The following is a 24,405-nucleotide window of genomic DNA, read 5'->3' on the forward strand; positions in this document are numbered from 1 at the left end:
ACGAACCGTGACCAATGCTCTCAGTATATAAGAAAACACTTGTGAAATTTTCATTAAGTTCCTCATTCTCCCGCTGCCCCGCCGCCCTCTGCCCCGTCGCCCGTGCCCGTCGTCGCCGCCCCCGTCGTCGCGCGCCACCCCGCGCCGTCGCTGTCCGCCTCACCGCCGTCGTCGCCGCCCCCGTCGCCGCGCGCCACCCCGCGTCGTCGTCGTCCGCCTCACCGCCGTCGTCGCCGCCCCCGTCGCCGTGCGCCACCCCGCGCTGTCGCCGTCCGCCTCACCGCGCCGCCCTGCTCCACCGCTGCCCCGACCTCGCCGCCTCGACGCCACCGCTGCCCCGCATCGCCCCGACGCCGTCCCTGCCCCACGCGCCATCGCCTTTGCCTCAGGCCGGCCCCGACCCCTCCCCGCGCCCGTTGTCGCTATCGTCCGCCGCCACACCGATTCTGGCCGGCGACCTCGACCCCTCCCCGCGCTGTGAGCCCCTGCCTCCTCCCCTTTCCTTCTCATTGCCGTCCCCGCATGCCATCCGTAAGCGCCACCGCCAACCATCGTCGCTGTCGCCGACCACCGCGGCCTATTTTTCATTTTTTTCTGTTAAGATGTATGTATGTATGTATGTATGTTCAATGTATATATAATGCTCTGTATATGATGTATAATGCTCTTTATATGTTCATATGTAACATTTAAGAAAAAAAGTGTTGTGTTGGAGAAGAAAAAAGGAAGGAGGAAGAAGGAAAAGAAGGAAGAAGAAGGAAAAGAAGGAGCGCGTATATGCCCTTTTTTAGATTTTTTGTTTTTTGCATTTTTATAAAAATGTATATGTGTATGTATGTTCTCTGTGTATATATATGTTCATGTATGCAAAAGATGGATTTTTAGAAAAGTTAGGATTTTTTTCTGTTAATAGAAGAAGAAAAAGAATGAGAGGAAAAAGGAAAATAAAAAGAGGAAGAAAGGAGAAGAAGAGGAGAGGAAGAAGAGGAGAAATAAATAAGAAGAAGAAAAAAAGAAAAAGAAGAGGAAAAGAAGAAAGGAATAGAGGAGAAGAAGAGAAAATAGAATATTGTATTTTCTCTTCTTCTCCACTATTCCTTTCTTCTTCTCCTCTTTTTTTTCTTCTTTTTTTTCGATCTTCTCCTCTAGCTATTCCTTTCTTCTTCTCCTCTTTTTTCTTCTTCTTCTTCTTCTTCTTCTTCTTCTTCTTCTTCTTCTTAATTTTTATCGGGAACGAGGGTGTCGAGGATCGCCGAGGGGTCGAGGGTCGGGAACTAGGGTAGAGGGTCGAGGGTCGGGAACTAGGGTAGAGGGTCGAGGGTCGTTAAGGGGTCAAGGGTCGAGGGTTTCAGGGTCGAGGGTTCGAGGGTTCTATAGGGTCGAGGGATCGAGGGTCGAGGGTTCCAGGGTCGTCTAGGGGTCGAGGGTTCCAGGGTCGTCGAGGATAGGAAAGAAGAAAATAAGAAGAGGAAAGAAAGAAGAAGAGGAGAGGAAAAGAAGAGGAGAAATAAATAAGAAGAAGAAAATAGAAGGAAAAGAAGAGGAGAAGAAGAAAGGAATAGTGGAGAAGAAGAGAAAATAGAATATTCTATTTCTATTTTCTCTTCTTCTCCACTATTCCTTTCTTCTTCTCCTCTTTTTTTCTTCTTTTTTTTCTTCGATCTTCTCCTCTAGCTATTCCTTTCTTCGAGGGTTCTATAGGGTCGAGGGATCGAGGGTCGAGGGTTCCAGGGTCGTCTAGGGGTCGAGGGTTCCAGGGTCGTCGAGGGTTCGAGGGGTCGAGGATCGCCGAGGGGTCGAGAGAGGTTTCCTAGTGTCAAAGTATTGAAGAAATCCATGGCTTCATCATTAGCCGAAAGTAACCAGGGCATGACGAAGTCCTCCAAAGTTATTTTGGAATGGTGTCCCGGATAGGATAATTTGCCTTTTTGTATGAATTTCAGCAAAGGCCATCCAAATAACGATATTTGGAAGGTGTTGCTGAACTTTGTACCAAAAAGCGAATTATCTTATCTGGGACTCCGTTCCAAAATAACTTTGGAGAGCTTCGTACCATCATGCACATGTTACTTTCTCCTAATGATGAAGACATGGTTTTGTTGAATCCTTTGACACTAGGCAACCTCCCGACCCCTCGGCGATCCTCTCGAACATGAGAGGAAGAAGAGGATAAAAAAAGAAGAGGAAGAAGAAAAAAAAAGAGGAGAAGAAAGAATAGAGGAGTTCTCCTCTTTTTTTTCTTCTTCTTCCTATTTTTTTATCGGGAATGAGGGTCGCCGAGCGGTAGAGGAGAAACCCTAAATAGAAAGTATCGCCGGTGTGAGATACATGTACCATCGGTATCGGACACTACATCCACGTCCCACAAGTGGTGCGGTCTTCGACGCCCACGTCACTTGTGGGACGTGGATGTAGTGTCCGACACCGACGGCCACATGTATCTCACACCCACGATACTTGCTATTTAGGGTTTCCTCTACCGTTCGGTGACCCTCGACGACCCTCGTTCCCGATAAAAAAAAAGAGGAAGAAGAAGAAAAAAAGAGGAGAAGAAAGAATAGAGGAGTTCTTACTCCTCTATTCTTTCTTCTCCTCTTTTTTTTCTTCTTCCTCTTCTTTTTTTATCCTTGAAGCATTGTCGAGGCCACCCCAAACCCTAGAGAAGCAGCGTCGAGGCCACTAATTAATATTAGTTCTACATTTTTGCCACTAATATATCCATCTGTCATGTTTGAATAATAATTGCCATGTTGTCAATATTTGTAGAAACTATGGACACTGCCTGAGACGAAGTACAAGAAGAGTTGTTGGGGGACATAATCGCACGAGGAAGTGATGCCATCTGCTCGTTGTTTCTCAACGAGACCGATGGTCTGGAAGCAGCTGATTATGATGGCTCCGGTGACCTAATGTCGGTGCAAGAAGGAGACCGTGAGGACGTCTCCGGTGACCGAACCGAGTCCGGCCAGGTATATATATTAGTTAGCTTCTGCTAACTAGCTAATTGATGCATTCATTGTTTTGGTATGTACACATATTAATTAAGTCTTTGTTCTTTTTTCTAGCCCTCCGGATCGAGCACAACTTCGGTAAAGAGACGAGGCCCGAAGAAAAAGTTGAGCTCGGATGAAAAGTTTGAGATCATAGCAATCGCGCCCGACGGCCAACCGATTGAACCCCTCCAGACAAAGAGCGCATTTGTTGCTCAGTGCGGGGTTTTGGTTAGGGACAAGATCCCGATCAGCATCCAGCAATGGTTTAAGCCGGCTACAGAAGACCCTGAGGTGTCTTATGTCAATGATATGCAGAAAAATGATCTTTGGACTGAGCTGAAGTCAAATTTCACCCTACCGCCAGAGGATAATCCAGAGAAGCCAGTTAAAGAGCAATTAATCAAGTCTTTTGCCCTTAAGAGGATGGCAGAACTATTCAGGAGGTGGAAGAAAGAGCTGAATAAGTTTGTCGAAAATAATGAGACACCAGAATTCAAGGGCGGATATGAGAAGACCAGAGATCACTGGCCTGCATTTGTGGCCCACAAGACATCGGAAAAGAGTAAGAAGATGTCGGCGACAAACAAGCAAAATGCTGCGAAGAAGAAGCATCACCATCGCACGGGGTCAGGTGGCTACCTCGTAGCCCGGCCTAAGTGGGCCAAGACTGAGAATGATCTAGTTGATAAAGGGATCGAACCAGAGACAATTAACTGGCCAGACCGTTGCCGGACTTGGTTCTTCGGGGCTGGCGGAACCTTGGACCCTATAACAGGGAAGTGCATTTGGACGAATGATCAAATGGGCATACCAGTCAGGAAGCTTCAGCACTATATCGAAGCAGCGCAGCAAGGGACTTTCCTTCCAGACAGAGAGAACGACGATCTCACAATGGCCCTCGGGAATCCTGAGCACCCTGGACGGACACGAGGCACGCCAGGCTCCATTCCGTGGAAGGTTGGGTTTTCGGACGCAGGCGGTTACAAATCCCATGAGAGGAGGAAAAAAGTGCAGCAGACCCAAATGCAGGCGCTGCAAGCAAGGGTACAAGCGATAGAGGAACGAGAAGCAAATCGCAGCAAACGTACTGCCGAAGCTTCCCCCGAAGCTACCCCGCCATCTCAGCGGAGAAGCAGCGTGGCTTCCACCGAGCTGCTTCAGCCGGAGCATGCCTTGACGGCTCCTGCCAGCTATCCCATGGATGCTATCACGGAGTCTCAAAATTGTCACCTTATGATGCAATGGATGAATTTGAAGTTCAAGGCGGCTGTTGGCTCTGTTTATCCTACTAAACCCGACGCAACTTTTCACTGCCAGCCGATTCCAGAAGGATATGCTAGGGTGATGGTGGATGAAATAACGGAGGGATTTGAGGACCTCCAGCTTGACCACCCTACCGGTGAAGGGGAGACTCGGCTGGGTTCTGCTCTGAAGACTCCATGCCTATGGCGGAAGGAGCTCATCAACCTTCCGAACTGGACGCCTCCGCCTCCTCCTCCTCCTCCGGCGAGTCAGGGCACTCCGCGTCCTCCACCGCCTCCTCCTCCGGCGAGTGACGATTAGGGCCCTCGACCGGCTCCTTCTCCGGCGCATGGCGGCACTCCGCCTCCTTCTCCGCCTGCGCCGGCGCGGCCGAGCAGCCAGCCTCCTCCTTCTCCGCCTCGTCAGCAAGGGCAGAAGAGACCCGCCACCGCTCCGGCAGCTGCTCCGGCGCGTCGTAGTCCTTCTCCTCCGCCTCGTAAGCAAGTAAAGAAGACAGTTGCTCCGTCTGTTCGGCCGGTGTCTAGCAGTACAGCCAGAGGCGGGAGGACATACAGATTTGGTCCTTCTCTGAAGAGTCCACAGAAGTTACCATACGAGAGGACCCCGGAGAAGTACGCGAAGATCGCGCGAACCGAAGTGGATGACTGGTTTCAAGGGTTGAAAGCAAAGAGACATCCACCTCCGGAGGAGAAGGTAGATCCGGTGAAAGTGAAGCGCACTCTAGCTGCCCTGGCAAAACCACCCAAGTCTCCGCGGAAAGGCAACTATGAGCGCATTATTGCAAAGACATGGGCCGAAGCAGAGCGTTCGGGAAGTACAGTCAGTGATCAAAGGCTGAAAGAACGACGAGCAGCTGGGAAACAAATTGCCCAGCTCGGCGAATAAGCGAAGCAATCGTGCCCCTCGCTCAAGGTGCCTAGCGACATCGTTGATCCGAGGATGGTGCCCGGTTATTGCAATGTTGATGATTACCTGCCCGACGATGTATATTATGATCCCATGGAGGTGTAGATACACAGATACGAGTACGGGAAGCCTCTCGTCAAAGATGAAAAATCTTTAACAACGATGATGCGAAGATTACATGATTGGTACTTGAAAATCTGCAGAGAGTCTGGGGGAGGAGTACTTTGTATGCGAGAGTTAAACCGAAGCATGATCTCGTTGGAATTGAACTGTTGCCTATTCCATTTGAGGAGTTCTATCAGTTTTTCAATCAATTGGCCCTCGATAAAAGAACGGTCACCTGCTACTGTCTGTAAGTACTACTACTTCTGTCATTAAGTCTCTCTATATAGCTCATCTCTTTCATTGCATGTATTTATAATTATCCTCACTATATTATGCAGATTGAAGATTGCTGAATTGAAGAAAAGACAAATCGGTGATATTGGGTTCGTTAACACATATCTCATAGATGCAACTGAGGTTGAACATCGTCCCGAAGATACCGAGGCCAACTTGCTACGATCATTCAAAAAAATGAAAACAAAGATATAATACTCTTTCCTTACAACTTCAAGTGAGTGTTATTGTCTTGTGCATATTCGGTTTCCCTTATATATTAGTCCAGGTTATAGTAATGTAATTGATGAGTTATGCATGCGTGCGTAGGTACCACTATATTCTCCTAGAGATTAGGCTTGAGCAGGGAGTAGTAACTGTCTTGGACTCTAAACGAAAAGATCCCCAGGAGTATGCGGACATGACTGAAATCCTCAAGAAGTAAGTTAAATCAATCATTATCCACCATATCAGCAACTTTGTTCATTTCCTGATATCAAGTAATTGTTTTCTTTGTCCGGCAGGGTTTGGAGAAAATTCACCAGAAAAGTTCTGGGACTGCCGAAGGAGCTGGAATTTAGACACCCGAAAGTAAGTACTATAGTAGCATGTTCCGCGCATCTCCTAGTGATTCAAGCGCTAGTTTCATCAATACCATTTAGCATTCTTGCTTATCAGTTTGATTGACCTCTATTTCTTGTGAAGTGGTTGTGGCAGGAACAAGGGAATGATTTCTGTGGATACTACGTCTGCGAGTCCAGCCGCCACACGACCTGTGAGCGGGGCGGGTACTCTGACGAACAATATGAAGTACGTAAATAACAACATTTACAATTTTATTTTATTACCATCATTTGTGTTGAGTTTCATTCATTCATATATATATGTATTGACCCCCTTCTTCAAATTAGATGTTTCGGAAGCGGGATGAACTCCTAGCACCAGCTCGTATGTGAGCAATTCAAGAGGAATTGGTGGCATTCTTTCTTGACCACGTGATCGCTGAAGACGGAGAATACTATGTGGACCATGAGTCCGTATGATTATATTTGTAAGAGATAATTATTGTATATATGTAGCCGGTAGTGTCGGATAGATATACGAGAACTTATTGTTCGACCAATCTCTCGGAGAAGGAGAGGTGGTCGATATCACTTCTCTCTGTATGCATATATGTTCATGACGATCTTCTGTTTCCTTCGTTTGCTTACTAGCTAGTGTGTCTAGTCCTCTCTATACGTATGTATAGTACGTAGCGTCGACCAAGCACGGACATAAGAGAGGACACTTCTCTCTATTAATTATAGCTAGCTAACACAATATATGAAACACCTAAATTAACCCCCCAAAACACCCAAAACCCCCAAACCCCCCCCCCTTCAAAAAAAACAAAAACCCCAGCCACAGAAATGTTGACGCGTGGATGCCTATTGGTCCCGGTTGGTGCCACCAACCGGGACCAAAGGGTCTCCTGCCTGGGCTCCGCGCACAGGCCATGTGGAGGCCCATCAGTCCCGGTTCTGGATTGAACCGGGACTAAAGCGCCGTGGCATTAGTACCGACCCTTTAGTCCCGGTTCAGGAACCGGGACAAAAGGCCCTTACGAACCAGGACAACAGGCCCTTTTTGTTGGGTCTCGTAGTAATTTCAAAAAATTTCCTACGCACACGCAAGATCATGTGATGCATAGCAACGAGGGGGAGAGTATTGTCTACGTACCCAACGCAGACCGACTGCGGAAGCGATGACACGACATAGAGGAAGTAGTCGTACGTCTTCACGATCCAACCGATCAAGCACCGAAACTACGGCACCTCCGAGTTCGAGCACACGTTCAGCTCGATGACGATCCCCGGACTCCGATCCAGCAAAGTGTCGGGGAAGAGTTCCGTCAGCACGACGGCGTGGTGACGATCTTGATGAACTACAGCAGCAGGGCTTCGCCTAAACTCCGCTACAGTATTATCGAGGAATATGGTGGCAGGGGGCACCGCACACGGCTAAGGAATAGATCACGTGGATCAACTTGTGTGTCTTTGGGGTGCCTCTACCTCAGTATATAAAGGAGCCAAGGGGGGAGGCTGGCCGGCCAAGGAGGAGGGCGCAGGAGGAGTCCTACTCCTACCGGGAGTAGGACTCCCCCCCCCCCCAATCCTATTCCAACTAGGATTTCCAAGGGGGAAAGAGGGAGAGGGGTGGCCGGCCACCTCTCCTAGTCCTAATAGGACTAGGGGAAGGGGGGAGGCGCGCAGCCCTTATGGGCAGCCCTTTCACCTTTCCACTAAGGCCCAATAAGGCCCATATGGCTCCCGGGGGGTTCCGGTAACCTCCCGATAATCCGGTAAAATCCTGATTTCACCCGGAACAATTCCGATATCCAAATATAGGCTTCCAATATATCAATCTTTACGTCTCGACCATTTCGAGAGTCCTCGTCATGTCCGTGATCACATCCGGGACTCCGAAAAACTTTCGATACATCAAAATGCATAAACTCATAATATAACTGTCATCGTAACCTTAAGCGTGCGGACCCTACGGGTTCGAGAACAATGTAGACATGACCGAGACATGTCTCCAGTCAATAACCAATAGCGGGACCTGGATTCCCATATTGGCTCCTACATATTCTACGAAGATCTTTATCGGTCAGACCGCATAACAACATACGTTGTTCCCTTTGTCATCGGTATGTTACTTGCCCGAGATTCGATCGTCGGTATCCAATACCTAGTTCAATCTCGTTACCGGCAAGTCTCTTTACTCGTTCCGTAATACATCATCTCACAACTAACATATTAGTTGTAATGCTTGCAAGGCTTATGTGATGTGTATTACCGAGAGGGCCCAGAGATACCTCTCCAACAATCGGAGTGACAAATCCTAATCTCGAAATACGCCAACCCAACATCTACCTTTGGAGACACCTGTAATGCTCCTTTATAATCACCCAGTTACGTTGTGACGTTTGGTAGCACCCAAAGTGTTCCTCCGGCAAACGGGAGTTGCATAATCTCATAGTCATAGGAACATGTATAAGTCATGAAGAAAAGCAATAGCAACATACTAAACGATCGGGTGCTAAGCTAATGGAATGGGTCATGTCAATCAGATCATTCAACTAATGATGTGACCTCGTTAATCAAATAACAACTCATTGTTCATGGTTAGGAAACATAACCATCTTTGATTAACGAGCTAGTCAAGTAGAGGCATACTAGTGACACTTTGTTTGTCTATGTATTCACACATGTATTATGTTTCCGGTTAATACAATTCTAGCATGAATAATAAACATTTATCATGAAATAAGGAAATAAATAATAACTTTATTATTGCCTCTAGGGCATATTTCCTTCAGTCTCCCACTTGCACTAGAGTCAATAATCTAGATCACATCACCATGTGATTAACATCGATAGTTCACATCATCATGTGATTAACACCCATAGTTCACATCGCCATGTGACCAACACCCAAAGGGTTTACTAGATTCAGTAATCTAGTTCACATCGCTATGTGATTAACACCCAAGGAGTACTAAGGTGTGATCATGTTTTGCTTGTGAGAGAATCTTAGTCAACGGGTCTGCCACATTCAGATCCGCATGTATTTTGCAAATTTCTATGTCAACAATGCTCTGCATGTAGCTACTCTAGCTAATTGCTCCCACTTTCAATATGTATCTAGACCGAGACTTAGAGTCATCTAGATTAGTGTCAAAACTTGCATCGGCATAACCCTTTACGACGAACCTTTTTTTTCACTTCCATAATCGAGAAACATATCCTTATTCCACTAAGGATAATTTTGACCGCTGTCCAGTGATCTACTCCTAGATCACTATCGTACTCCCTTGCCAAACTCAGTGGTAGGGCATACAATAGATCTGGTATACAGCATGGCATACTTTATAGAACCCATGACTGAAGCATAGGGAATGACTTTCATTCTCTTTCTATCTTCTGCCGTGGTCGGGCTTTGAGTCTTACTCAACTTCACACCTTGTAACACAGGTAAGAAACTTTTTTCTTTGACTGTTCCATTTTGAACTACTTCAAAATCTTGTCAAGGTATGTACTCATTGAAAAACTTATCAAGCATCTTGATCTATCTCTATAGATCTTGAAGCTCAATATGTAAGCAGCTTCACCGAAGTCTTTCTTTGAAAAACTCATTTCAAACACTCCTTTTATGCTTTACAGAATAATTCTACATTATTTCCGATCAACAATATGTCATTCACATATACTTATCAGAAATGCTGTAGTGCTCCCACTCACTTTCTCGTAAATACAGGCTTCACCGCAAGTCTGTATAAAACTATATGCTTTGATCAACTCATCAAAGCATATATTCCAACTCCGAGATGCTTGCACCAGTCCACAGATGGATCGCTGGAGTTTGCACATTTTGTTAGCACATTTCGGATTGACAAAACCTTCTGGTTGCATCGTATACAACTCTTCTTTAGTAAATCCATTAAGGAATGCAGTTTTGTTTATCCATTTGCCAGATTTCATAAAATGCGGCAATTGCTAACATGATTCGGACAGACTTAAGCATAGATATGAGTGAGAAAATCTCATCGTAGTCAACACCTTGAACTTTGTCGAAAACCTTTTGCGACTATTCTAGCTTTGTAGATAGTAACACTACTATCAGCGTCCGTCTTCCTCTTGAAGATCCATTTATTCTCAATTGCTTGCCGATCATCGGGCAAGTCAACCAAAGTCCATACTTTGTTCTCATACATGGATCCCATCTCAGATTTCATGGCTTCAAGCCACTTTGCGGAATCTGGGCTCACCATCGCTTCTTCATAGTTCGTAGGTTCATCATGATCTAGTAGCATGACTTCCAGAACGGGATTACCGTACCAGTCTGGCACGGATCTTACTCTGGTTGATCTACGAGGTTCAGTAGTATCTTGTTCTGAAGTTTCATGATCATCATCATTAGCTTCCTCACTAACTAGTGTACGTGTCACAGAAACATTTTTCTGTGATGTACTACTTTCGAATAAGGGAGCAGGTACAGTTACCTCGTCAAGTTCTACTTTCCTCCCACTCACTTCTTTCGAGAGAAACTCCTTCTCCAGAAAGTTTCCGAATTTAGCAACAAAAGTCTTGCCTTCGGATCTGTGATAGAAGGTGTATCCAATAGTTTCCTTTGGATATCCTATGAAGACGCACTTTCCCGATTTGAGTTTGAGCTTATCAGGATGAAACCTTTTCATATAAGCATCGCAACCCCAAACTTTAAGAAATGACAGCTTAGGTTTCTTGCCAAACCATAGTTCATACGGTGTCGCCTCAACGGATTTAGATGGTGCCCTATTTAACGTGAATGCAGCTGTCTCTAATGCATAAACCCAAAACGATAGTGGTAGATCGGTAAGAGACATCATAGATCGCACCATATCTAATAAAGTACGGTTATGACGTTCGGACACACCATTACATTGTGGTGTTCCAGGTGGCATGAGTAGTGAAACTATTTCACATTGTTTTTAACTGAAGGCCAAACTCGTAACTCAAATACTCTTCTCTACGATCAGATCGTAGAAACTTTATTTTCTTGTTACGATGATTTTTCACTTCACTCTGAAATTCTTTGAACTTTTCAAATGTTTCAGACTTGTGTTTCATCAAGTAGATATACTCATATCTGCTCAAATCATCTATGAAGATCAGAAAATAATGATACCTATCGCGAGCCTCAATATTCATCGGACCACATACATCAGTATGTATGATTTCCAACAAATCTGTTGCTCGCTCCATTGTTCCGAAGAACAGAGTCTTAGTCATCTTGCCCATGAGGCATGGTTCGCAAGCATCAACTGATTCATAATCAAGTGATTCCAAAATCCCATCAGCATGGAGTTTCTTCATGCGCTTTACACCAATATGACCTAAATTGCAGTGCCACAAATAAGTTGCACTATCATTATTAACTTTGCATCTTTTGGTTTCAATATTATGATTATGTGTATCACTACGATCGAGATCCAACGAACTATTTTCATTGGGTGTGTAACCATATAAGGTTTTATTCATGTAAAGAGAACAACAATTTATTCTCTTACTTAAATGAATAACCGTATCACAATAAACATGATCAAATCATATTCATGCTTAACGCAAACACCAAATAACACTTATTCAGATTCAACACTAATCCCGAAAGTATAGGGAGTGTGCGATGATGATCATATCAATCTTGGAACCACTTCCAACACACATCGTCACTTTACCCTTAACTAGTCTTTGTTTATTCTGCAACTCCCGTTTCGAGTTACTAATCTTAGCAACTGAACTAGTATCAAATACTGAGGGGTCGCTATAAACACTAGTAAAGTACACATCAATGACATGTATATCAAATATACTTATGTTCACTTTGCCATCCTTCTTATCTGCCAATCACTTGGGGTAGTTTCGCTTCCAGTGACCAGTCCCTTTGCAGTAGAAACACTTAGTCTCAGGCTTAGGACCAGACTTGGGCTTCTTCACTTGAGCAGCAACTTGCTTGCCGTTCTTCTTGAAGTTCCCCTTCTTCCCTTGCCCTTTTATTGAAACTAGTGGTCTTGTCTACCATCAACACTTGATGCTCTTTCTTGATTTCTACCTTCATCGATTTCAACATCACGAAGAGCTTGGGAATCACTTTAGTCATCCCTTGCATATTATAGTTCATCACGAAGTTCTACTAACTTGGTGATGGTGACTAGAGAATTCTGTCAATCACTATTTTATCTGGAAGATTAACTCCCACTTGATTCAAGCGATTGTAGTACCCAGACAATCTGAGCACATGCTCACTAGTTGAGCGATTCTCCTCCATCTTTTATCTATAGAACTTGTTGGAGACTTCATATCTCTCAACTCGGGTATTTGCTTGAAATATTAACTTCAATTCCTGGAACATCTCATATGGTCCATGACATTCAAAACGTCTTTGAAGTACCGATTCTAAGCCGTTTAAGCATGGTGCACTTAAACTATCAAGTAGTCATCATATTGAGCTAGCCAAACGTTCATAACGTCTGTATCTGCTCCTGCAATAGGTCCGTCACCTAGCGGTGCATCAAGGACATAATTCTTCTGTGCAGCAATGAGGATAAACCTCAGATCACGGATCCAATCCGCATCATTGCTACTAACATCTTTCAACACAATTTTCTCTAGGAACATATCAAAATAAACACAGGGAAGCAACAACGCGAGCTATTGATCTACAACATGATTTGCAAAATACTACCAGGACTAAGTTCATGATAAAATTAAAGTTCAATTTAATCATATTACTTAAGAACTCCCACTTAGATAGACATCCCTCTAATCCTCTAAGTGATTACGTGATCCAAATCAACTAAACCATGTCCGATCATCACGTGAGATGGAGTAGTTTCATCGGTGAACATCATTATGTTGATCATATCTACTATATGATTCACGCTCGACCTTTCGGTCTCCGTGTTCCGAGGCCATATCTGTATATGCTTGGCTCGTCAAGTATAACCTGAGTATTCCGCGTGTGCAACTGTTTTGCACCCGTTGTATTTGAACATAGAGCCTATCACACCCGATCATCACGTGGTGTCTCAGCACGAAGAACTTTCACAACGGTGCATACTCAGGGAGAACACTTCTTGATAATTTAGTGAGAGATCATCTTATAATGCTACCGTCAATCAAAGCAAGATAAGATGCATAATAAGATAAACATCACATGCAATCAATATAAGTGATATGATATGGCCATCATCATCTTGTGCCTGTGATCTCCATCTCCGAAGCACCGTCATGATCACCATCGTCACCGGCGCGACACCTTGATCTCCATCGTAGCATCGTTGTCGTCTCACCAATCTTATGCTTCCACGACTATCACTACCGTTTAGTAATAAGGTAAAGCATTACATCACGATTGCATTGCATACAATAAAGCGACAACCATATGGCTCCTGCCAGTTGCCGATAACTTGGTTACAAAACATGATCATCTCATACATTAAAATTCAGCATCATGCCTTGACCATATGACATCACAACATGCCCTGCAAAAACAAGTTAGACGTCCTCTACTTTGTTGTTGCATGTTTTACGTGGCTGCTACGGGCTTAAGTAAGAACCAATCTCACCTACGCATCAAAACCACAACGATAGTTTGTCAAATAGACTCCGTTTTAACCTTCGCAAGGACCGGGCGTAGCCATACTTGGTTCAACTAAAGTTGGAGAGACAGTCGCCCGCAAGCCATCTCTGTGCAAAGCACGTCGAGGGAACCGGTCTCGCGTAAGCGTACGCGTAAGGTTGGTCCGGGTCGTCTCGTCCAACAATACCGCCGAACCAAAGTATGACATGCTGGTGGGCAGTATGACTTGTATCGTCCACAACTCACTTGTGTTCTACTCGTGCATATAACATCAACATAAATAACCTAGGCTCGGATGCCACTGTTGGGTTTCGTAGTAATTTCAAAAAAACTCCTACGCACACGCAAGATCATGTGATGCATAGCAACGAGGGGGAGGGTATTGTCTACGTACCCAACGCAGACCGATTGCGGAAGCGATGACACGACATAGAGGAAGTAGTCGTACGTCTTCACGATCCAACCGATCAAGCACCGAAACTACGGCACCTCCGAGTTCGAGCACACGTTCAGCTCGATGACGATCCCCGGACTCCGATCCAGCAAAGTGTCGGGGAAGAGTTCCGTCAGCACGACGGCGTGGTGACGATCTTGATGAACTACAGCAGCAGGGCTTCGCCTAAACTCCGCTACAGTATTATCGAGGAATATGGTGGCAGGGGGCACCGCACACGGCTAAGGAATAGATCACATGGATCAACTTGTGTGTCTTTGGGGTGCCTCTACCTCAGTATATAAAGGAGCCAAGGGGGGAGGCTGGCCGGCCAAGGAGGAGGGCGCAGGAGGAGTCCTACTCCTACCGGGAGTAGGACTCCCCCCCCCCAATCCTATTCCAACTAGGATTTCCAAGGGGGAAAGAGGGAGGGGGGTGGCCGGCCACCTCTCCTAGTCCTAATAGGACTAGGGGAAGGGGGGAGGCGCGCAGCCCTTATGGGCAGCCCTTTCACCTTTCCACTAAGGCCCAATAAGGCCCATATGGCTCTCGGGGGGTTCCGGTAACCTCCCGGTAATCCGGTAAAATCCCGATTTCACCCGGAACACTTCCGATATCCAAATATAGGCTTCCAATATATCAATCTTTACGTCTCGACCATTTCAAGACTCCTCGTCATGTCCGTGATCACATCCGGGACTCCGAACAACCTTCGGTACATCAAAATGCATAAACTCATAATATAACTGTCATCGTAACCTTAAGCGTGCGGACCCTATGGGCTCGAGAACAATGTAGACATGACCGAGACATGTCTCCGGTCAATAACCAATAGCGGGACCTGGATGCCCATATTGGCTCCTACATATTCTACGAAGATCTTTATCGGTCAGACCGCATAACAACATACGTTGTTCCCTTTGTCATCGGTATGTTACTTGCCCGAGATTCGATCGTCGGTATCCAATACCTAGTTCAATCTCGTTACCGGCAAGTCTCTTTACTCGTTCGGTAATACATCATCTCACAACTAACATATTAGTTGTAATGCTTGCAAGGCTTATGTGATGTGTATTACCGAGAGGGCCCAGAGATACCTCTCCGACAATCGGAGTGACAAATCCTAATCTCGAAATACGCCAACCCAACATCTACCTTTGGAGACACCTATAATGCTCCTTTATAATCACCCAGTTACGTTGTGACGTTTGGTAGCACCCAAAGTGTTCCTCCGGCAAACGGGAGTTGCATAATCTCATAGTCATAGGAACATGTATAAGTCATGAAGAAAAGCAATAGCAACATACTAAACGATCGGGTGCTAAGCTAATGGAATGGGTCATGTCAATCAGATCATTCAACTAATGATGTGACCTCGTTAATCAAATAACAACTCATTGTTCATGGTTAGGAAACATAACCATCTTTGATTAACGAGCTAGTCAAGTAGAGGCATACTAGTGACACTTTGTTTGTCTATGTATTCACACATGTATTATGTTTCCGGTTAATACAATTCTAGCATGAATAATAAACATTTATCATGAAATAAGGAAATAAATAATAACTTTATTATTGCCTCTAGGGCATATTTCCTTCACTTTTTCTACCAGTGTCCGGTGATTCGGCAGCGCGGTGCGGCGGGATCCCGCCGCACCGCGCTGCCGAATCACCGGACACTCCCGGCGGCGGATGTGGCGGCATCATCAGCGGAGGCGCCCCCATGGAGGTGGCCTGAACCTGGGGTCTCGCCGGGCCCAAATGGGCTTAGGCGGGCCGGTAGATCTGGTTCGCGGCGGCAGGCTGGTGCGGCCGGCCTGACATAATCGCTTGCTCTGGCACCGTGGTGGTGCCGTGGCCAGTCAGGCGGCAGCGGCTGGGTCCATTTGGTCTGGTCACCGGCACAGAAGGTGATGATTCGTGCACAAAAAGCTGGATGGAGTTCTTCAAAAAGATTTGGGTGAAAACCTGCTCTCGCCTAGGTGCCAAGACTGGCGATGGCAGCGCTCTTCGGTGCCGTTCCCTTCCTGGAGGTATCGCCATGGAGAAGTTCTAGGCCAACATCTGCTACTTCCGGGGGAAACCCTAGATCAGTAGATCGGAAGACGGCTGCCTTCTTGTGTCGTTTCCCCCCTGGGGGTGTCATTCTTGGAGGTGTGCATGGGCTCGAGGGATCAGTGGACCGCAGCTTTGGTGGAGCAGTGCTTCATCCTACACATTGACGGCGACAGATCTCGACAGCGTGGTGGAGTGCAGATTCGTCGTCAGATGTGCAGGGATGGACTGGCGCGGGAGGACGACGTTGTCCAGCGTCGTGGTGGCGTCATTGGTAGACAGGCCTGGCACGGTCGATGCGCCAGTTTCTGCTCTGAAGATGGATCGATGGAAGAGGGTGGTGTCGGGCCTTGCAGAGCGCATGTGGTGCCCGCTGTGAGGGCGTCGGACCGGTGTGTAACCCAGTCCCAGTATGTGGCTATGATGGGGCATCCGGCGTTAGATGTTAGGCTTTGGTGCAATGTCTGTTTGGTATTAGGTTCGGACATTCGGCACCCTTTCATCAAGGGGATAGGAGTAGCAATAGGTTTTGCCTGGATAGTGGCTTCAGGCGTACTGATGTATTATTTTATAAGGTCTTTGTGAATAATTAATAAAATGGTTACATGCATCGTCCAGATGCAGAGGCAGGGGTACATCCTCTTTTTAAAAATATATTCAAAAAACAAAAGTGTGGGAAGGGGCGACCACCCTTTGGGCGTCAGAAACAGGGCTCATGCGGACAATGATAGTCACTTGGCGAGAGCCTCGGTACGTCAGTCCATACCATGCTAGAGCATTGTTGGACCAATATATTGTGCCTCAATGATGGTCTGTCTCTCATATTGAATACGATGGTTACTTTTCGGTACATGAACTTAGCCCCCTTGCGGTACACAGCCGATAGCTCGCACTCACTAGCTCCTCAATAGATCTCAAATTTGCATACTATAATAAAATGGTGTAAACACACAATTTTCGACATAAAGTGTAAATAGAGCGACTCACCTAAACATCACTATTATCGTTTCCTTATCGACAGCTCAAATAACTATTGGAGCTACTAACACATAACCCAAGAAAAGGTACCCCCTCCGGTTGGGTTTATAAGTCGGGCATGGGTTTTTAGATCTTTGATTTGAATAATAAAACACGTGTGATATGCCAAAATAATTATATAGTTAGAAAGTTCCTTTAGTGAAGAATCTAAAATATAATAAATGTTTCCCTAGTCAAATTAAAGAGTTAAAAACTCGTGCCCGACTTATAAACCTAACCAGAGGGAGTACCTGGAAAACAAGCTACGCCAAACATGCCCTTTTGGGTTAACTGTATGAAAGAATTAACTATCAAAATGTTAGTAAATATAATTTATTGGCATGTCCCACAAAAGGGCTTACAAAGGCATATATGTGATTTTGAGTGGACTATAGTTCTACTAAACTTTGTTGGATACTGAACTGTTGGATTGAACTCAAATATGGTTGGTATGTGTGCAAGAGAACCCTGAATGACCCCATTTCGACCAATCCTAAGGAACATCATGACACGGGAGTATACAGTGGAATACAGAGTCGGCGCGTGAAGAGCACCACGGTATTTCAGTAGGACCGTTAGATGTAGCGGGGTTGAAGAGATACTAGGCTTTAAAACTTTCAGACATGCTCATGTTTTCCCCCCATAAAGGTTTGAGTGTTATGAAAAATACAAGTTCTAGTTGCAGCATTGTCGTTGGAAGCTAAAAGGGACTTTTTTTTAATTTGTTGTGTGAACTCAATGTGATGTCCAAGTTTTACTGGTGTGTATGATTGCTTGGGTTCCGAATTTGAGTATTTGGTCGAAGCAATGAAGAAGATCCAAATACTGGAGTACATGATTATTCAGTATGTGCTCTCAAGACCTCTAAATACTTGGTACTATTTTAGAACATACTAGCCCATTGATCTGCCGATGCGGAGGCATTTCCATAGCACTCACATTCAGTAATGGAATCTAGCCCACTCTTTCTCTACTCAGTACTAATGTTGAATTTTGCATCTGCTATATGAATAATAATGAAAAATAGAGCAACCCGGTTCAACCAACAATAAACGCATAACGGAAAATATGGTGACTGCAGAGAAGGCGGTTATACCAGCAGAACAACACTAAAACAATCAGTCAATGGAACTAGCAGAAATTAACTAAGACGACATAGAAGTTAAGCAAACTACAAACAACAATCTGCGACAACTCTTTCATATTTAAACAAAACTATCGAGGGTAGTTAGCGGACAACACGAACTCTTGTTCCTGAGTATATTGCCTGCTCACTTTCTCCAAGCTTGTCCTTTTAATTGTTGATGAATATCTTGCTGTCAAATAATTCATCTTGTTTGTTTCCGATAGAAAATCATTCAGGACAGGCTCCTTGTGTACTTGGAGGCGTTCGAATGTCATCTCCAATGATCTCATGGTTGGTCGCTCCTCTGCTCTTAGTTTTATGCACGACATGGCTAGAGCAGCTACTTCTCCAAGCTGGCTACCTCCCTCCTCCATGATTTGTGGATCCAATATTTCAGCCAATTTATCTTCTGCAAATAGTTCAACAAACTGTGCAACAAGCCAATCTCCTTCAGATGATCTATATGTAGTTGGCATCTTCCTAGTAAGCAACTCAATCAAAATTACTCCGAAGCTATAAACATCACTTTTTTCTGTTAACCGACCTGTGTAATAGTATGTAGGATCTAAATATCCAAAAGTACCTTGAACCACTGTTGTTATCGCTGACTGCTCATGAGGAATGTACCTTGAAGCTCCAAAGTCAGACACCTTTGTTGCAAATGCATCATCAAGTAGTATATTGGCAGACTTGATATCTCTGTGTATTACTGGGACAGAAATGGCTGAGTGAAGGTAAGCAAGGGCTTTGCCAATTTCTGTTGCGATCCTTAATCTATCTTCCCAAGTTATTGATCCCAGCGGCTCCTTGTGAAGATGATCACATAAGGTTCCATTGGAAATGAATTCATAAACCAACAAGGGGACTTCTGTCTCGAGACAACATCCAAAAAGCTTTACAATATTCCTATGATTGACCTGTGAGAGAATGGCAACTTCATTTATAAACTCATTGATTTCTCTCTTGACCACAATATTTGACTTTTTGATGGCCACAACATGCAAGTCTGACAAAATTCCTTTGTATACTGTACCATGCCCTCCTCCACCAAGCTTGCGAATTTGATGAAAGTTGTTTGTAGCCTTTTCTAGCTCCTTTAAAGGAATGATCATTTTCTCTGCAATGTCTGATCTATGAGACACCAACTTTTGCAACAGTTGTCCACGATTTTGTTTGAAGAACTTTTTTCTCAGCTCCTTAGCCTTTTGATGCTTAAGCTTGCTGATTATTATTTTTAAGCTAATAAACAAAAGTAGAATAGTCGGGCCACTAGAAATTGATAGACCAATAATTAAACCTGTAAAAAAAGATAGATAAGTGGGGAAAGAATTTGATGAGAGAACTCAAATAAATGAGGGAATTTGTGGGACACAAATTAAGGGAGGAGCCAAAAGGTTTGGTAACAAGATGGTTACCAAAACCTAGGTGGATCATACGCGAAACAAAGCAGTGATTTATGCTTTGAAAAATTGGATTAGGTTGATCTATTAGTACCGATGTAAGATTATGGCATATTTAATTCTAGATGCCTTTATCTATCCATTCCACCAATCTGGACGACTTACTCTTGTGTGTGGATTATTTCCTTATTTTTAATCTATAAATATGTTGTCATTCCATGCTTATTTAATTTTGCAGTAAGGCTCTTTTTTTTATGGATTTTCTCTTCTAGCTTAGCATATTTTCACAAAATATTGTCCTTGCAAATATTGATAGCATCTAAGATGGCAATATGGGATAGTATAAGTTATTCAGAGAGAAGTACAATATTTTTTCACCTAATTGAAGAAGAGAAGTAGTAGTTAACACTGTGATAGTTTATGTATACACTGTAATCCGATGAAACTAAAATGTTGGGAATGGTATTCACCTAAGTTCATAGACTTGACACAACCATTAAGTAGGGTGGCATTGCCTTGGGTTCCTCGCGGGCAACTGCAATCAAAAGATCCATCCGTATTGGTACATTTGCCATAGCATGGATGTGATTGCGCCTGGGTGCACTCATCAATATCTACATACAACAAACAAGCATTAAGCCAAGTGAACCACCCAAATATGAAAAGATAACATACATGGACGACATGATGTCACGATCACATCAATGCCCTTCTATCATCTAATGGTGTGATAAACAAGTGATGGCACGCTGACTTATTAGTGGGCACATATAGACATATGGGTTCGAGTGACGAGTAGGGTGTAATTCTTTGTCTCTGCCCATAGAAAAAATGTTCTTCACTCTAAAAAAAAGTTGTTTATGTTCTTCAAATTATCCATGTTTATAAAAATATCTTGTTATTCAAACACAATTATTCTCATATTTCATAAAAAAGTACCCATATTTTGCAATAAAAATGAAATAAGTGAAATAAGAAATATAAAAAGAAATGAAAAAACTAACAAAGGAAAGAAAACAAAAGGAAAAATAGTTCACGTTCTAGGCCTGGACCCACGCCCAAGGACACGCATCTATGTGAGCCGAGCCAATTTTGATGATTTCTATATCTAGTTTTCAAAATTATCTCCCCATTGTTAATAGATTTTATTCTCATATTTATGACTTTTATGGTTCCCTTTATTTTTTTACTTTCTGTTTTTTATTTAATATTTATCTTCTAATGTATCTTTTTGATGCAAATTTTTATTATTACACAAACTTTGTAAATATATATACAATTTGAAATTTAGTGAACATTTTTTAAAATGCTAGAACAGTTTCAAAATTGTAGGAATAGTTTTTTCATAGGGGAAGTTTTTTAATTACAGGACAGAAAATCATGAATAGCCTTTTTGATAATTTGATTTTTTTTAATACTTGAATATTTTTGTACATGTTCATTTACAAAATATAAATATTTTCTTAAATATGTTTCTGACCAAATAAATATTTTCCATTTTTTGATTTTCATTATATATACATTAATAAGATTATGTCTTTTTAAGTTTTAAAAATAAGTAAAAGATATTTTTTCTTATTGAGCCTCAATGGAAGCGGTGCATTTAGCTTTGGCGTGGGCGATGTGGTGCTATTGTAGGTAATGAAGTGTCGTACAGCAGAGACCATGAGTTACGACAGGAGCATTAGCAAAACCGATACAAACGAATCCCCCAGAAGAATAGTACAATGCCTAAAAAAACTGATACAAAATGCGCCCAACAAAAAAAGAAGAATGCTGGAGACATATGGATGCCTTAGGTTGCCCGTAATGAGAGTATCATGGCTAGTACTACACATGTCAACTAAGTAATTTTGATAAGGTGTCAACAAATTAAATGAAGAAAAAAAGTTGTGTATCATATCATAATACTATATTATAATAAATACTATAGTACTTTGTGTCTTCATGTCAATAAATAGGGTCATCTAACATAATACTCTATAGTGCTATGCGTTAGGCTGGTCGTAGTGGGAGTATCATATGAAGTATCATGCATGTCAACTAAGAAATGTAAATGGTTCTCCGATGGCTGTTTAATGCATGGTGTTTGTCTCCTACGGACGCAGCTTCAGTGCCTGAAAGCAGTGGCGGAGCCAAGGGGGAGCGAGCAGGGGCCTGGCCCCCCCTAACGATCGAACGATGCAACATAATTAGCGACAGGAACGCACGTATTCCTCAGGTTTATACATACTCGCCCCCCCCCCCCCCCTATCTCAACGCTAATTTTAGAAACAAAGGAAAAGGCCCATGTGAAGCCCGCTAGTGGCCAGATTAGTCTCCTGGCCTCCTGGGCGTTGGGTTCTTACGTGTGATTGGCCTCTACGTTGGTTAGTATGCGAAATTTGTCTTCGCTGTTCCTTGCCCTTGCACACCCGGCCGCCTCTGCTTGCTCTCCCTGCCCTGCTTCTGCCGATCCTATTCATACCACGACGGCACGACGCAGCCTCCTTCAGTCAAATCATCCGGATCCAACCAGCGGGAAGTAGCTAAGAACCCAAGGTTGGACACATCAGTACATCCTACTAATCTAAATCCCTAATTCCTCATCTTGTATCATTGTTGAACTTATACATGAGATTTGTGTTGTTTATTTGTTTTGGTTCTGTGATTTGTGATGCTATGATTCTATGAAGAATTTCTATCTTGTACGTGTCCTAAAAATTATCATGATCGTGATGCAAATTATCTTGCATTAGTTATTATTTGTGATGCAAATTTTTGCTATGTCCAACTTGTCCAATATACAGTAGCTTATTGCGAGACTGCAATTCGGCCTAGAAAAGAAGTTATGAACTTGACTTGGCCCCCCCTATACCAAAATCCTGGCTCCGCCCCTGCCTGAAAGGCACCTGTCTTTGTGTCCCTGACATGTGGGCCAGCCACCTGTTAGGCCCACATGTCATAGACACAAAGGCAGGTGCCTTAAGGCACCGAAGCGCAATCCGTCTCCTACTCATCCGGCAACGGTGTTGCTGGTGGATGGTGACAAGCAAATATTTGGTTATGCAATCAACCCCCTCAATGATCTATTTGTAAATTTCTTTTATATGGGGTGTTTTTTTTACTATGTGCCTTGAAGGTTGTCCTATCTGGAATTGTCTAGTGTGGACCACGTGTGTTGTAACTTTCAACATTATACTATAAACACGTGGTTTCCTTCACACATAAAAAAAATCAAAAGATGCCACATGCCCCTCCCTTAAGTTTGTATACAAACTCCTCCGTGTGGCTAGCATCTCTCTCCTATGTGAGAGGTGGTCTGTAGAATTCTGGAAATTTACTATATGTCTAGCATTTTTGGGAAGAGAAAAAATGAAGCAACATGTATTTAACTCTTGCCTGTGCATCCGTTGTCAAGGTATGGGTTGCCCTTGTAGCCATTGCTGCAGATGCAGGTATACCCCGGCCCGGTGAGGGAATCCACGCACTCGCTGTGCTTGCTCACGCAGCTGTATTCCGGCGATTTGGCAACCTGGTTGCACGACATGTAATCATTGCGGTCGCCGATAGGCGGGATGGCCCAGTCGAGCAGCAGTGGCATGTGCCAGCGCCGCCCCTTGCCCGCCGGCCCCGGCGTTCTTTTCAGATCGGCCGCCTGGAAGACGTACCGATTCTTCTCCACGATGAAGGCGTAGTGGCAGGGGTGGAGGTTGACGCCCGCGCTCGGCCCGTTACCGAATATCATGCTCGTGTTGGTGAGGCCCGGCGGGATGGCAACGCGGCAGCAGCCGATGCCCGCGCACCTGCGATTCCGTGCGCTCCAGGGTTTGTCGCAGTAGGCCAAGCAACCGCCTAAAATCGATGTCGCATTGTGGCGCCACGTCAACATTCTGCCGGAGTAGTAGACGAAGGTGTTGCAGCCGAGGACGTAGAGCTCGTTGGCGGTGCTGGAGATGCGGTAGACGCCCAGCGGGTTGACTTTCATCTTGCCCATTAAGTGGCTGGTCTCCTTGCCGGCGGCGTCGAAGCACTGGTGCGCCACTTGCATCGACACCCGGACGTGCGCGTAGGGCGTCATGGTGATGTTCAGCACCCGCGCAGAACTGCCCAGATGGACTGTGGCATCCGGCAGAAACGCCATCTTGTCGCCCCCGGCGGTCATGTTGTGACAGTAGATCTGGAAGCCGGGACGAAAACAGCCGGCGCCAACGCCGAAAGGGTAGGGGATGCTGACGTCGCCGCATCGCGCCTGGCAGCCTGGCTTCACCAAGGGGTTAGACGCGGTGGTTCTCCATGTAGCTAATGCCAATAGCAGTACATGAAGGAGGACCAGCGCCATGAACGACATTGTTGACCACCAGGCACAGGCAGGCAAGCACTCACGGGCGATGTTAGCAACCGTAGTTAAGTAGAAGAGCGAACGTAGCAATAGCATCAGCAGATTCTTGCAACTTGCTCTCTACCCCTTCCTTATTGGACGTCAACTTTTCTGCTCAGTATTCTTTACTTACGTATACTGCATTAAGGAGCCGGCCGCCCGGCCGGCTGATGTTGTGGACCGTCTCCCAGATAAGTGGCCAATTAAAGATCTTCTATTTTACCAATAAGAGATCTCACCTCATCTATTGGGTCGGGTTCCGTTTTGATTAGGTCGTACTGAATTATGCACTAACATAGTAAGGTTGCTGG

The 24,405-nt window shown here is 44.6% G+C and overlaps 1 protein-coding gene across 1 annotated transcript; it reads right to left on the reverse strand.

Annotated features, from left to right (window-relative positions):
- Positions 1–18,423: 18,423 nt before the first annotated feature.
- Positions 18,424–24,055, reverse strand: LOC125524252 (wall-associated receptor kinase 2-like). The gene is made up of 3 exons (XM_048689329.2): positions 23,116–24,055; positions 20,205–20,348; positions 18,424–19,631 (listed from the first exon to the last, which is right to left on the reverse strand). The coding sequence occupies exons 1-3, from the start codon at positions 24,053–24,055 to the stop codon at positions 18,424–18,426; spliced, it is 2,292 nt and encodes a 763-aa protein (XP_048545286.2).
- Positions 24,056–24,405: the final 350 nt, after the last annotated feature.

This window comes from Triticum urartu, chromosome 7A (assembly GCF_056163025.1).
Source record: "Triticum urartu cultivar PI428250 chromosome 7A, HENAU_Tu73, whole genome shotgun sequence".
Classification (NCBI taxonomy): Eukaryota; Viridiplantae; Streptophyta; class Magnoliopsida; order Poales; family Poaceae; genus Triticum; species Triticum urartu.